At 49.3% G+C, this 12,548-nt stretch overlaps 1 protein-coding gene across 5 annotated transcripts in view; it reads left to right on the plus strand.

Annotated features, from left to right (window-relative positions):
- The window catches only part of ETS1 (ETS proto-oncogene 1, transcription factor), a gene marked incomplete at both ends in the record, with an annotated part of 64,554 nt that extends 56,922 nt beyond the window's left edge, over positions 1 to 7,632 (plus strand). For all 5 annotated transcript variants that reach the window (XM_079545714.1, XM_079545715.1, XM_079545716.1 and 2 more), the window contains 2 exons: positions 6,501 to 6,619; positions 7,417 to 7,632. In XM_079545714.1, the coding sequence (XP_079401840.1) occupies positions 6,501 to 6,619; positions 7,417 to 7,632 (335 nt within the window). The remainder of the gene's footprint in view (positions 1 to 6,500; positions 6,620 to 7,416) is intronic.
- Between the last annotated feature and the right edge of the window lie 4,916 nt (positions 7,633 to 12,548).

Genomic DNA, 12,548 nt, shown 5'->3' on the forward strand with positions numbered 1-12,548 from the left:
GTTTTTGCTTTGCTTTACTTTTACTTTACTCAGGGGAAGAAGTGCTATTTGGTGGTTAGAGCTGAGGAACTCGAAGCCTGAGCTCTCTACAGCTCTGCTGAGGAGGTGGAGCCTCCAAAAGAGCAGAGCAGGGGACTGCCAGCCTATGGCCCCACAGCTTTCCATCTCTCACCCAGAGCATTCCTGGAACATGCACCCAACACTGGCACCCCATCACCAGCCAGCGCAGCGCCCAGCAGATGTGCCAAGGTGGGTGTGGAATACCACATCCATCACCTCGGGGGCTCGCTGGGTTTGTGTTAGGAACCTGCCCATATTACTTGGCTCTGTCAGCATGGGCCTGTTTTGCTGGTGGCCCTGGGAAGGTGGCACAGCCTTATCACAGCTGTGGCAATCTCTGATGGTATCTGCCCCGGGAGGCGCGTGCTGCGCTGAGGAGGTGCATTTTGACGGAAGCGCCATTTGTGTTTGATGTGTTCTTCACACAGCTCGCAAGCAGCTTTTCAGAGCTGCGTTATCTGCCCCCACATCTTGACCTAATTTAACAAGTTGCCATGGTTGCTCAGATAGAAATGGATGCAATTTTCTTATCTTTTTTTTTTTTTGAAGGAGAAATGTAACTGCTCCGGAGTTAGTAAACTACAGTTTCCATAGCTGCAGGGAAGGATGTCCATGGACACCTTTTTGGGGGCAAGCTCTCTGGAGTTTGGCCAAGTCGAGCCTTACTATAAGCCGGGTTTTATTCCTTTTTGAAATGACCTAGGAAATGAAGACAGAATGCAAACCTTAAAATTGGACAAGCGTCAGGATGTGTCTGCTCTGCAGGCAGATGTGAGATCTCACTCTGAGTTATCTGAGTGAGCACTGAGCTCCTCAGCACAGCGTTTGGTGCGGGTGAGTGCCTCGTTCTGGCTGCATGAGCCCTCATCCTGAGCTCAGCTGTGCCGAATGGAGCTCTGTGCCACCTGCAGGGCTGCCTTGCTGGATCCCACGAGCTGCCAGCCTCTGGGTACCACAGCAACCTGCATCCTTCCTTAGAGCAAACACTGTGTGAATGAGTACCACTGGGCTGTAGCAGAGCAGCGTGCTGCCCATGCTGTGGGCCTGACCACACTGATCTTCAGCCTTTTTGCTCTATATTTATTTTCCACTGCTCTGACCTACTTCTGGCCTTCAGCTTCCAGCCTGCTGACCTCCCGCTGGTGCAGGTCCAGCAAAGATTCAGACCCCCTGCTGCTTCAGGCTGAATTGCTTTTGGCTTTTCTTGAGCGCCCCAAAGCACCTGCATGAGTTCATAGCCAAGCTGTGGTGTTTGCTTTGTGGCACAAAGGACCTCAGCACCATCTGAGTGAGCCGGGGCTTTCCGTCTCACAGCGTTGCCTGCAGCACTGAGCTGTGATGCACTGAGCCTCTGATCCTGAGAGCTGAAGCAGCAGAGCACAGCGATTCCCCTTGGGCCTGGTGGGGGGAGGGAGGAGAAAGGGATGAGCAGGGTGAGATGACTGCAAAGCACACCTTGATGCCTTGACTGCAAGGCCTGGATTGCCTTTGTAAGTTATCCTTTCTTATGGGGCAAGTTAGGAAGTTTCTGAACTCTTCACAGGCAATCTCAGCACTGAAGGAGTTAATGTCCTTGCCCCAGCTAGTATCACACACACCCTGACTGTCTCTGACTGTCTCTCTTAGCGACAGATTGATGCTATCTTCATTATCGCTCTGCTCTTAGAGAAGACAGAAGCAGTGCAGGGATGAGATGCTATCTCCTGAGCACCCAGCACTGCTTCTGTACAGCTAACGGTTGTGCCCTGGATCCAGCTCTGAGGGTTGCTATCAGCATTCATGGCACTGTATTGATATTGGCTCAAATGTGCCCCGTGAACCCATCCACCCCATCCAGACCATCTGTGGTGCAGATGAAGCCGTGCCTTCGACAGTCTCCGTTTCTGCGCGATGCTTATCAGTGAGACAGAAGTGAAAGCACGCAGCTGCTGTTTTGCAAGAAAGTCGATGCCAAAGAAAGTGGGTGTCTTTCAAGAGAGTTTGTGTGCTGCTTCTTCCCCTCCTCTTACTATGCTGCTGGCCTTCAGCTTCCAGCCTGTGGTCTCCCAGATTTGGGCATGCAAAACACACCAGCATGACCCTGCCATGCTCCGGACATGTGGGTGTCTGTCCTTGGCATCCAGATCCTGTGCCGTTGCTTTTCTAGAAACATCAGCATCTTTCCTCCCTGCATCCTGCCTGTGTGAGCGTTTGTAGCTGCTGGTATCTTGGTTTAGGGGAGTTTGGAGATGTAGCATGAGATGCAGGAGATGATGCTCATTCACTAACTTTGAGTCCCGTGCTTTGCCAGCCCTTGTGGGGTGACCTGATGTCACCAGCAGCATCTCCTGCTGCAGCATCATGTTGCAGGGTGGGGAGCTGCAGGGTGGGTTGTGGGGCTGCTTCAGTGCTCCTGCCCCACCTGCCAGACGTGTGCAAATGACAGTGAAATCAGCCCCACGCTACGCTGCCCGAGCGTGACAGCAGCTCTGCTCTGCCCAGCAGCCTGGAGGGGATGGCAGAGCAGCAGCAGAGGGGCTGCTCTGCAAGCAGCACAAAAAGCACGTGGCAAGAAGCAGCTTTCTGGGTCTTTCCCCACTCTGATCACTTTTTGGAGATGTTTCCATCTGTACTTCAGTGTCCTGCTGCCTGCACAAATCAAGCCCTTGGTGATGGTGTGGCTGCACCAGGCTGGGTAAGGGATGTGGGGAGGCAAGGCATGCAGTGATGGTTCCACAATCCCAACACAGCAGTGGGATTCTTGGACTCCAGTGCCTGCAATGCCACTGATGGGGTTTGTGTAGGGTGGGCACATCACCAAAGCGAGGGCTGTTTTGGAGATGTTGCTATGTCCAATTGTTTTGTTTGGTGTGAACCACAAACCACAGAGTGAACAGCATAGGTGCCTTTTTTTTTTTTTTCTTTTCTTTTTTTTTTTTTTTTGAAGCTTTTTTTTTTTTGTTTTATTTTTCTTCTTTCAAACAGAGGCCGTTGAGAGGGGTGAGGGTGTGAAACAAGCTTGAGAGACAGTGGGAGTGACGCACTGAGGGCTGGGCACTGTGCCTGCACAGGCAGTGGGGTACTGCTGGCATCACCACACTGGTGGCAGTGCCCACTGGGGTGTGCTGAAGCAGAAAACCTGAATGAATGTTGGAGACTGGGCATTTTGGTATAAAACCATCTCTGGAACCACAGGGTGGGAAGTCAGCAGGGGATCTCCAGTCCTACCCAAAGCACATGGAGCAGGAATGGGGATCTCCAGCCCTATCCCGGGCAGGACGGTGTAAGGATGGTGTGACACCAAACCCAGTGCCCTGGTGTGACACAACTCAGCCAGAATAGAGGCCTGCTGTCATCTGGCACAAGAAGCATATTTTCCCCCTGACGTTGGAGAATTCCTGTGCAGTGACAGGCGCCAGCAGCCCAGCTGAAGGACCCTCTTCAGTAGCACCGAGGCAAGACAGGGTCCCCATTGTGGCCCAGTGGGCAGCCAGCCCCTCAGGCGGGTTCTATTCTGCGCAGCTCCTGTGGGGACAATGAGGCTGGGTGCTTTGGTGTGGGAAATCCCTGGGAGCATGCAGTGGGACCAGCACCATAAAGGGGGGCTTGCATCCTTGCACCCCATGCTTGGGGCTGCAGGGGCACTCCAGTGGTCCAGAGTCTCAGTGGGTATTTCCTGCAGTGGATGGGGATGAGAGGAAGGCAAAGAGGGGCAGGGCACAAAGACAAGCCCAGCAGCGTCACACCCCAGTAGTGCTGGGGATGTGTTGCAGGTGGGTGGACATCTCTGTACAAGTTGAATGTCACAGAGAAAGCTTTTAGCTCCTTGCTTTGCATGAAAAGTGTGCAAAAGGAATTAATTTCAGCTCTGATTACAGCTGTTTCTTCCAAGTAGACCATACACAGTCCTCCCCAGCACCTGTGCCCTGGTGTTCTCTCTTCCCCTTACTCCTGTGGTCTCCCCATGCTGTTTGAGCCCTACTGGCTTGCACACGTGCTGGCTTTGATTCCTACCATGTGCAGTGCCTGCCTTGCTTCACCATCGTGCCCCATCTGCAGGGCCTCTGCTCCTTCCCCTCCGGCAGGGTGTGTTTATAGGAGCTGAGACATGCCTGCGAGCTGTGTGGTAAACACATTCTTGACATAATTGCTTGTCCAACAACAGAGGAATTTGGGGTTTTACGCGAGTCCTGCGGGCAGCTAGGAATAGACCTTGGGAATCCCTCTTGTAAGGCACAAGTCGCCGGATGACACCGCTTTCTTCAAAATCCCAAAATAACCATTTGAGCAGCTCCTAGTGCTGCAGGAAGGAGCCTACCTCATTTGCTGCAAGTGGGTGATAAACTGCTGGGTTTTCCAGCACCACCCTGTGCCAGCTGGCAGCTGAGTGGCAAGCATGGAACGTGAGCTGTGCTGGCCCCTGGCTCAGGAATGGTGACACTTCTTGCATCATGTCCCCAGTGCCTTGAAAGTCACACACAGGTAATTAGAAGGCAGTCACCTAGAACTTAGTATCCAAACAATAGCTTTCCATGTGTTCTATTCTGGGGAAGGAGTAAAAAGTTCTTCTTTGTCTAGGCAGTGTGGTGAATCTGTGCTGCAATCTTGTGTCCCATCACTGTTGGTCTGCTTTGGGCACCGGTTGCTCTCCTATGTGTGTAAAGCATTGGTATAAAGTCGGATGGGACTAGAGAATTGGTCTCTTCCTGTACTCACTTGTCCTGACCCGTGCAGCCTGGAGCACCCACTTGCACAGTGATTCCCCTGTGCACAAAGCCTGGTGTGGGTCATGATCTCAAGATGTGGGGCTGATTTGGGCCAGGCTTTGGCTTTTCTGTTTCAGATGAGAGGTGAAGGCGCGATCTGAATTTCCTCCCTCACTTCGCTGCAGGTAATGCAGTGCAGCTTGGCCCCATCCCTCTCAGAGGCTCGGTGTCTTGGCAAGCTCCTGCTGAGCACATGAGGCTGCAGCATCTCTATCAAATGTCATCTTCTCATTTATGTCTGGGGCAATGCAGTGAGCCGTCTGCTTTGTCCTGGGCTGGATAGAGACAGCAGGGATGAGATGCTCCTTTGTGCTGCATGGTTTGGGAGGAGATCCCACAAAACCTGGAGCAATTCCTTGGGATTTCTCTCTGATTCCCCTCTGGGGAGGGCTGGATGGGGCGCAGTGATTCCCCAGCCCTGATGCTCCTGTCCCAGAGCCAGCTCTGTCATTTCCTGCTTGCCAGCAGCCAGTCTGCTTTGAGTCATTTGAAATGCTGTGGATTAGGGGGAACACCCCTCTCCTCCCTCGGTGCGTTAACCCACAGCCACAGCTCTGACAGCCTCCATTGTCATTCATGGAAACAGGCTGCACTCCATCTCTTTATTCTGAGGAAATAACTTTTTTTCCCTGCTTGAAGCTTTTGCTCACTGCTGTCAGCGCCGGGTTTGCCCCGTCCTGCCTGCCATCCTCATCCAGACTGCACAGTTTTTCAGGGGTGATAAATCATTTCCTCTAACCTCTGGCTCTGTTTATTACTGTTATTGTCATTATTATTGCTGAGATTTTCTAAGCTCCATTTACAACATGTCAAAATCTCTCCCAGAGCTAAGCGCAGTGTTTTGGGTGTGGCCACATTTAAAGTTGCTCATCAAAGAGTTTTGGCTTGAGGGCTTCTCCTCTACCTTTGATTGGGACACAACTGCAAAGAAGAGATAATTCTTACATCATTCCACACACACCATGAATCCAGCCAAAACCAGGCTGCGAAGCCGCAGTCTCCCTGCAGTGCACCAGCTGCTGCTCGTTAGGTGTGTTGAGCTCAGCGCCGCGAGACAAATTGCTGTTGGCCAAAATTAGCACCCAAACCAAAATGGGAGACGTGGAGATAAAAAGAGAGGCTGAACATCCACAGCGAGGGATGCTCTTGCCTCTCCGGCTGCTCTGGTGGAAGCAGAGCTCTGCCAAACCCTGCAGCTCCTGCCCATCTCTGTGAGCTGCAGCAACACGCCCTGGAGAGAGGCCAAATAATTTTCATACCTGGGTCCCCTTTATCTCCATAAACAGGCACGGAGCAAAGAGTCAAGGTTGGGAAGCAGAAGTCTGCCGGAGTTCACGCAATGGCCAGGAGCTTTTTGGCACACAGGGGATGGTGGTGCTCTCGTGCCAAGGCAGCACTGCTGGCTGTTTGGGTGCCAGAAAAATAATCCTATTTATGTAACTCGGAGTGAAGCATTCCAGTGTGCAAGTATTCAGCTCTGACTGCAAATTGGAAGCTCTTTTACCTGCAGGATTTAGCTGCCAGATTGTCTGAGGTCTTACCCTGCAGCCATTGATGCTTTTCTTTTTTTATTGGCAGAAGGTTTTATTTTTTTGCGGTGAGCACCATTTGCATGTGAACCCCCCACCCTGGACTGGGATGGAAGGGGCTGTGATTTGCTGGCACTGATGTTTTGTGTTTCCTTTGTCTTTCCAGGCAGTGGACCCATCCAACTGTGGCAATTCCTGCTGGAGCTGCTCACTGACAAATCCTGTCAGTCCTTCATCAGCTGGACGGGCGATGGCTGGGAGTTCAAACTTTCTGATCCAGATGAGGTAAAGTACCACAGCCCAAATGCTGCTGAAATATTTAAGATAACTCGCATCTTTGTCCTTTGTAGAATCACAGAATCACTGTGGTTGGGAAAGACCTCTCTGATCCCAATCCAACCCAGCCCACCACACCGTGCCCACTGACCATCTCCCCACATGCCACATCCCCCTGGTTCTGGTGTACCCCCCCACACACCCTGGGCAGCTGTGCCAGTGCAGCACTGCTCTTTTGGAGAATAAATTGTTCCTAATATACAACCTGAAACTCCCCTGGTACAACTTGAGGGCGTTCGTGGTTGAGATTAGGACAGGCCTGTTGTTCTGGTCTTCTGTAGGGGAATGCAGTGAATTGAAGCCCAGCTAAAGTCTTGTTAAAAATTGGGCTGAAGTTGTGTAGGAAGCAATAACCCACGCTCAGAGTTAGTGAGAAGCTGAAACACTGTAGAGAAAGGCACAGTGACAGATGTGTGCAGCTGAGAGTTGAGGCTTCCCATTGATTATCACAGAACCATAGTATTGTAAAAAATTGGGATAGACCACTGAGACCCTGTAGTCCAACTGTTGAGCTTTCATCGCCACGATCATTAAACCTTGTCCCATTCCCCATATATGGGGTATCCGTTACCTTACCTGACTTCTGTGTCCTCATGGAGTCCTTCTCTGTGCTCTGCTGTTGAACACTTCGGTTTTCCCAAGCTTTAATGGTTTTCGTGTGTCCAAGGGCCGCCCATTCAAGCCAGAAAGCCTTCTCTCATCCCCATGTCGTCCATCCCCTCTGATTCTCCTTACCCCTCTCCTAGGTGGCCAGGCGGTGGGGCAAGAGGAAAAACAAGCCCAAGATGAACTATGAGAAGCTGAGCCGTGGTCTGCGTTACTATTATGACAAGAACATCATCCACAAGACGGCTGGCAAGCGCTACGTCTACCGCTTTGTCTGCGACCTGCAGAGCCTGCTGGGCTACACGCCGGAGGAGCTGCACGCGATGCTGGACGTCAAGCCGGATGCTGACGAGTGAATTCTGAAGAGCTTATGGGACTTCATCTTTTTTTTTTTTTTTTTTTTTTTTTTTTTGCTTTTTTTCGTTATTTTTTTTTGTTGTTGTTGTTAGAGAGCAACTCAGATTTGATGCTTGGAGGATGTTGGGAGAGAGGGTGGCGGGTGAGTCGAACTTCTGGTTGGAATAACCTTAAAAGTTTGGTTCGGAGAAGGATGAGCCTTTATTTGCTGAGAGCTCCAGGACAGGTTTCTTTGGGTAAGATTCTGAGTTTTAAGAAAGCCAGAACAATGTAGCTCACTTTAAAAAGAAAAAAAGAAAAAAAAAAAAAAGAAAAAAAAAAAAAGAAAAAAAGCAAACAGAAAAACCTCCCCATCCCTCGCTGGTTAGAAAAAATATTAACAAACCCTTTGGCTTTTGTGCTATTGGCACAACAAACTGACAGTTGAGGAAATGACAGTATTCCTAAGGATTTGAGGGCTTAAACTTGCTTTTTTTTTTGGGGGGGGGGTGGGAAGGAGGGAGGGAAAACGAAAGTGGGGGAAACTTCCTGCTTGGGGGAGGGGCAATATAGGAAAAAACCCAAGAACTGTTGTTGTTCTTGTTGCATCGCCTTTCTGTCGATTGTCTTCTTTTATACAAAGGACAGATTTTTTTTCTAGGAGGGATCACAACTCTTTTTTAAAAAAAAAAACAACAAAAAAAATTGTTAAAATTTTATTTTATTAAATTTTGTGCCAGTATTTTTTTTTTTTTAAATAGTCTTAAGCTCTAAGATGGTCTCAGTATTGCAATATTGTGTGTGTTTGTTTCTGTTATGCCAGCAGAGTTTTATCACAGTGAGGAAAAAGAGAAAATGGTTTCTGTAGACCCCACAGGAGAAGGGCAGCGCTGCAGTCGGTGCTTTTTGGGGGGGATGTGATGGAGCCCCAGCTCTGCTGCTGCTGGCCGGGGGTCTCTGCTCCCATCCTGCAGCCCTCGCACTCTGCTCTGCTCTGCTGTGTGCTGCTAAAGCTGGGTGAGATTTCCAACGGCACCTTTTTGTCGTTGCTGTTCAAAATAAGTCTCTCTCTTCCATCTGCTCCTTGTGCATGCAGTGACTTTCCAAAGCTTACCGAGGTTTTTGCAGTGAAAATGGCTTTTGTGTTTTCCCAATGGAGTTTTTGCTCCAGGCTGGATGTGGCGCTGGGCAGCCTGGTCCGGTGGTTGGTGACCCTGCACATAGCAGGGGGGCTGAAACTAGATGATCATTGTGGTCCTTTTCAACCCAGGCCATTCTATGATTCTATGAGGAACACTTTGGTGCCTTCAGGAATTTTCTCATTTTTTTGGAGAGGAGTGGGGAGAAATCCCCGGATGTAAATGAAAATTGCAGAAGTTGGTGAGGGGAAAAAATCAGGAAAACATTGGAAAACCAAAAGGAAATGTTTCTTCCTTCCTGTTTTGAGCAGCTCCGTCTTTATTGCTGTATGTCTTAACCAGCATGGGCACCAGCAGAAAGGAAATTGGCCTTTGCAAGTGGGATCTTTACTGCCCTTTGTGAGCCTGATCCGCAAACCGTGTCAGGGTGTGATTAACATGAAGCACATGACTGTTGGTGGTGGGGTTGGTGACACATCTCGTGCTTGCCTGAGTGCAGGAGAGCAGCACAATGAGTTCTGGGGGGCTGCTCCTGTGTGCTGATTTTTTTCTACCCCATTTACCTGCACTGGAGTGAGTCTCACTCTGCTGGGCAAAGACCCCACAGGGCTGGGCTCAGTGTGGCACTGAAGACTCGGTGGGGTCCTGGAGGTGACCCCAGGGCACAACCCATGTAGGTCTGGCTGTGGGATTGGGGTGTTTGCCCCAAAGAGCTGTTGGGCATTTTATTTTTAAAGACAGTATTATGCATTTGAACCAAAAGTAGCTTTTTTTGTGTGTTATTCGTCCATCTGAGTGTTTTGTGCAGCTGCATCCACCCAGAGGCACTGCTAGGGGGAAGAGGAGGGTGGCTTTCAGGAGAGCTGGTGGAGGGGGTGCAGATGGAGGTGTAGGTAAGGGAGGATGTTGGGTACGCTCACAGCGTTGGGGCTGCATGTTGTCCCACTGAGCATGTGCAAAAAGTAGTGGGACAGATGGAAAGGAAGGAAAATAGGATGCAAGGACAGTGAAAGGTGCGTGCACCAAAGGAGGGGTGGCCCACTCCTTCACTAACTGCCTGCTGGGAGGTGAAAGGCAGCTGGGCTCCTTGGGCAGGTGGGGAAAGCAGCTCTGAGCTGGAGGGGAGGGAGGACAATGTGGGCACTGGGGAGCCTGGGTGGGAACAGGCACCACAGCTTTACCCAGCAGGGACTGGCTCACCGAGGGGCAGAGCCAAGGGTTGCTGCAGCTGCTGGGCAAAGGGGCAAGGAAATGGCACAGAGACAGGTGGCAGTGGATTAGTGAAAGGGCATCCCAGCAGGACGTGGTAGCTTTGTAGGGTTTTCAGCACTCGGTAGGATTTTCTTAGGCTTTTGGTGTTGCTCTCTTGCATGCAACTGCAAAGTGTGCTTTGCTTACAGAATCCCCCTTCCAGCCCCACGTGCTGCTACGTGGCTGAGCTCCTGCCTGTGGCATCACACCATGCCTTAGGAAATGCCTCCTGCTTGGCCCTGCTGCAGCTGAAGTGCCTTTTTCAAGCAGAAAACAGGGATAACATTTCACTTTGATGGAAGGAGTCAGAGTTTTGGGTACCAACTCCATCATTCCACCAGGCTAAATCCCTCATCTCCCAGTTTGCTGTTTTCTTCAACTCTTTATTCCCATTCTAGAGACCATCCCAGAGAGGGCTGTGTGCTGTTTATACACTGGAAATGTGAGGATTTGTTTTTGTTTCTTTTTCTTTTGTCTCCCACTTTTGTAATTGCGCATTGACTTTCGGAGAGGGAGGTGTGACCTCCTGTTCTTCAAGGCCATGAAAATTTGGTGAACTCACACACAAGCTGAACCAGCAGGTTGGGTTTGAGAGGGAGCTGCCAGGGATGGGACTCGCTCCTCTGCTGGCTGCTCTGCATGGCAGTGAGCTCCAGCCTTGGCAGATCCAGGTGGCACTCAGGAATTGTGTTTGGGTTTGTCTTGTTCTGGAAGATTTCCAGTGATTTGGAGTGTTTTCTTTGTCCTGCTTCTGATCTGCTGTTTTTTTGGTGTCTGACCAACTGGGGCACATCCCCTTCACCCGCTGCGTCCCTTTTGTCCCCTTTGTCCCCCAGCCTGGGGAGTGCAGCTCTCTGCACTGCTGTGACTTTCCTTTCCCAAAGGTTTTTTAAGGTGCGTTTCCCAAAGAAAGAGTCATTTCAAAGATCAGGGGAAAGAGGCCCCAGTAAGAGATATAAAATGCTGGAAAAAAAGCAAGCAGATCTGCCTAGATCTATCCTCCATCTCTGTGTATGATGACTATAACCAGTGCAGAGCCGTGTGTGTGCAAGTGCAGATCCATTTATTTACGCACTACGACCATCCAGCTCCAGCCATGGTCGCACATGAAGTCACTTCGGAGAAGTGATAGAATCATTAAGATCCAAAAAGACCACGAGGTCACCATGTCCAACCCCAACCCATCCTCACCATGCCCACCAAACCAGAGAGCGGTTCGGTGAGAATCAGCAAATATCACACACTTTAACCTCTTCCCCTATTCCCAAACCAACGCCGGATCCGCAAAGCAATCCTGGTTAGCACCAAACAATGCAGAGGCTGCAGGAAGCATCTCCACTTTCTGCCTCGTTGTCTTCTGGAGGGCTTTTCTGCAGAGCTTTGGGGCCTGGCTGCCACGTTGCTGTGAGCATCACAAGCGTTGGGTTCCTCAGTGCGCTCTGCTCTCTGGTGGGGTCTTTCCAACATCCGTGAGCTGTTGTCTACATTCCAAAGAGGTCTAAATAAATGATAAATCTATGTATGCATATATGTTATAATGGAATATCTCCAGGAATTAACTGCCTCAGTATAAAAAAAAAAAAAAAAAAAAAAAAAAAGAAAGAAAAAAGTGGGTTTTTTTTTTGTTGTTACATTTTGTTTTTACAGATGGGAATTTTTTTTTTTTTAAGCTGATAAAGATAGGAGAAGAGAAAAAAAAAAAAAAAGAGAGAGAGAGAGAGATTGTTATATTGTGCTGTTCGACTATTTTCCAACGTGTATTTTCATATAATTTATATTTTTTAAAAGTGGGGAAAAAAAAAAAAAAAAAAACTTTAAAAGCAAGATTTAAAAAAAAAAAAAACCAAAAAAAAAAAAAAACCAAGGAAAAAGCAGGTGCTTTTTAAAAACTGAGCTGAGGTAGCGTAGAGATGTAGCGATGTGTGTGTGTGTCCGTGTGTTGTGTTGTCGTTTTTTTTAAAGGATACAAAAAATGCCCCTCCTCCATTGAATACTTAAAGAAGGAAGGGGTTGGTTTTGTTTTAATTGCTGATGCTGGCACATCATTTTGCTGGAGAGTTTTTTATATACTGTAGCCTTATTTCATATTGTATTTTAAACCATGTGAAATTAAAAGAAGAATAATTCATAGCGCTCAGTCCCAGTGTGCTGCTTTGTGAATTTGCTCTTACGTTGCCTTCGCTTTTCAAGGCCAGGTGAAAACGGGAGCAGTGCAAAAGCTCGGGAATTGCACAAACATTCCCTCCTGCTGTAGGATGGGAGACGTGGGGTTGACTTCCTTCTCCTCACAGATGCTCAGCACTGTTGGCCAATGGGCAAATTAACCATTTCAATGCACTTTCACAACCCGAATCGCCACTAAATCCTGAAAAATTGTGCATTTCTTCACATGATGGTTTTTTCCCAATGAGGTTTTGTTGTGGGCTCTGGCTGAGGATCTCACTGTCCTCAGGAAAGCGATGCAGTCGGTTTGGGACTGGTGTAGAGGCCTGAAGATGCTCATTAACAGGGCTGGAGGGGTTTTTCACACCAGCAGATGCTGCTTA

This window comes from Tetrao urogallus, assembly GCF_951394365.1.
Source record: "Tetrao urogallus genome assembly, chromosome: 22".
NCBI classification, from domain to species: domain Eukaryota; kingdom Metazoa; phylum Chordata; class Aves; order Galliformes; family Phasianidae; genus Tetrao; species Tetrao urogallus.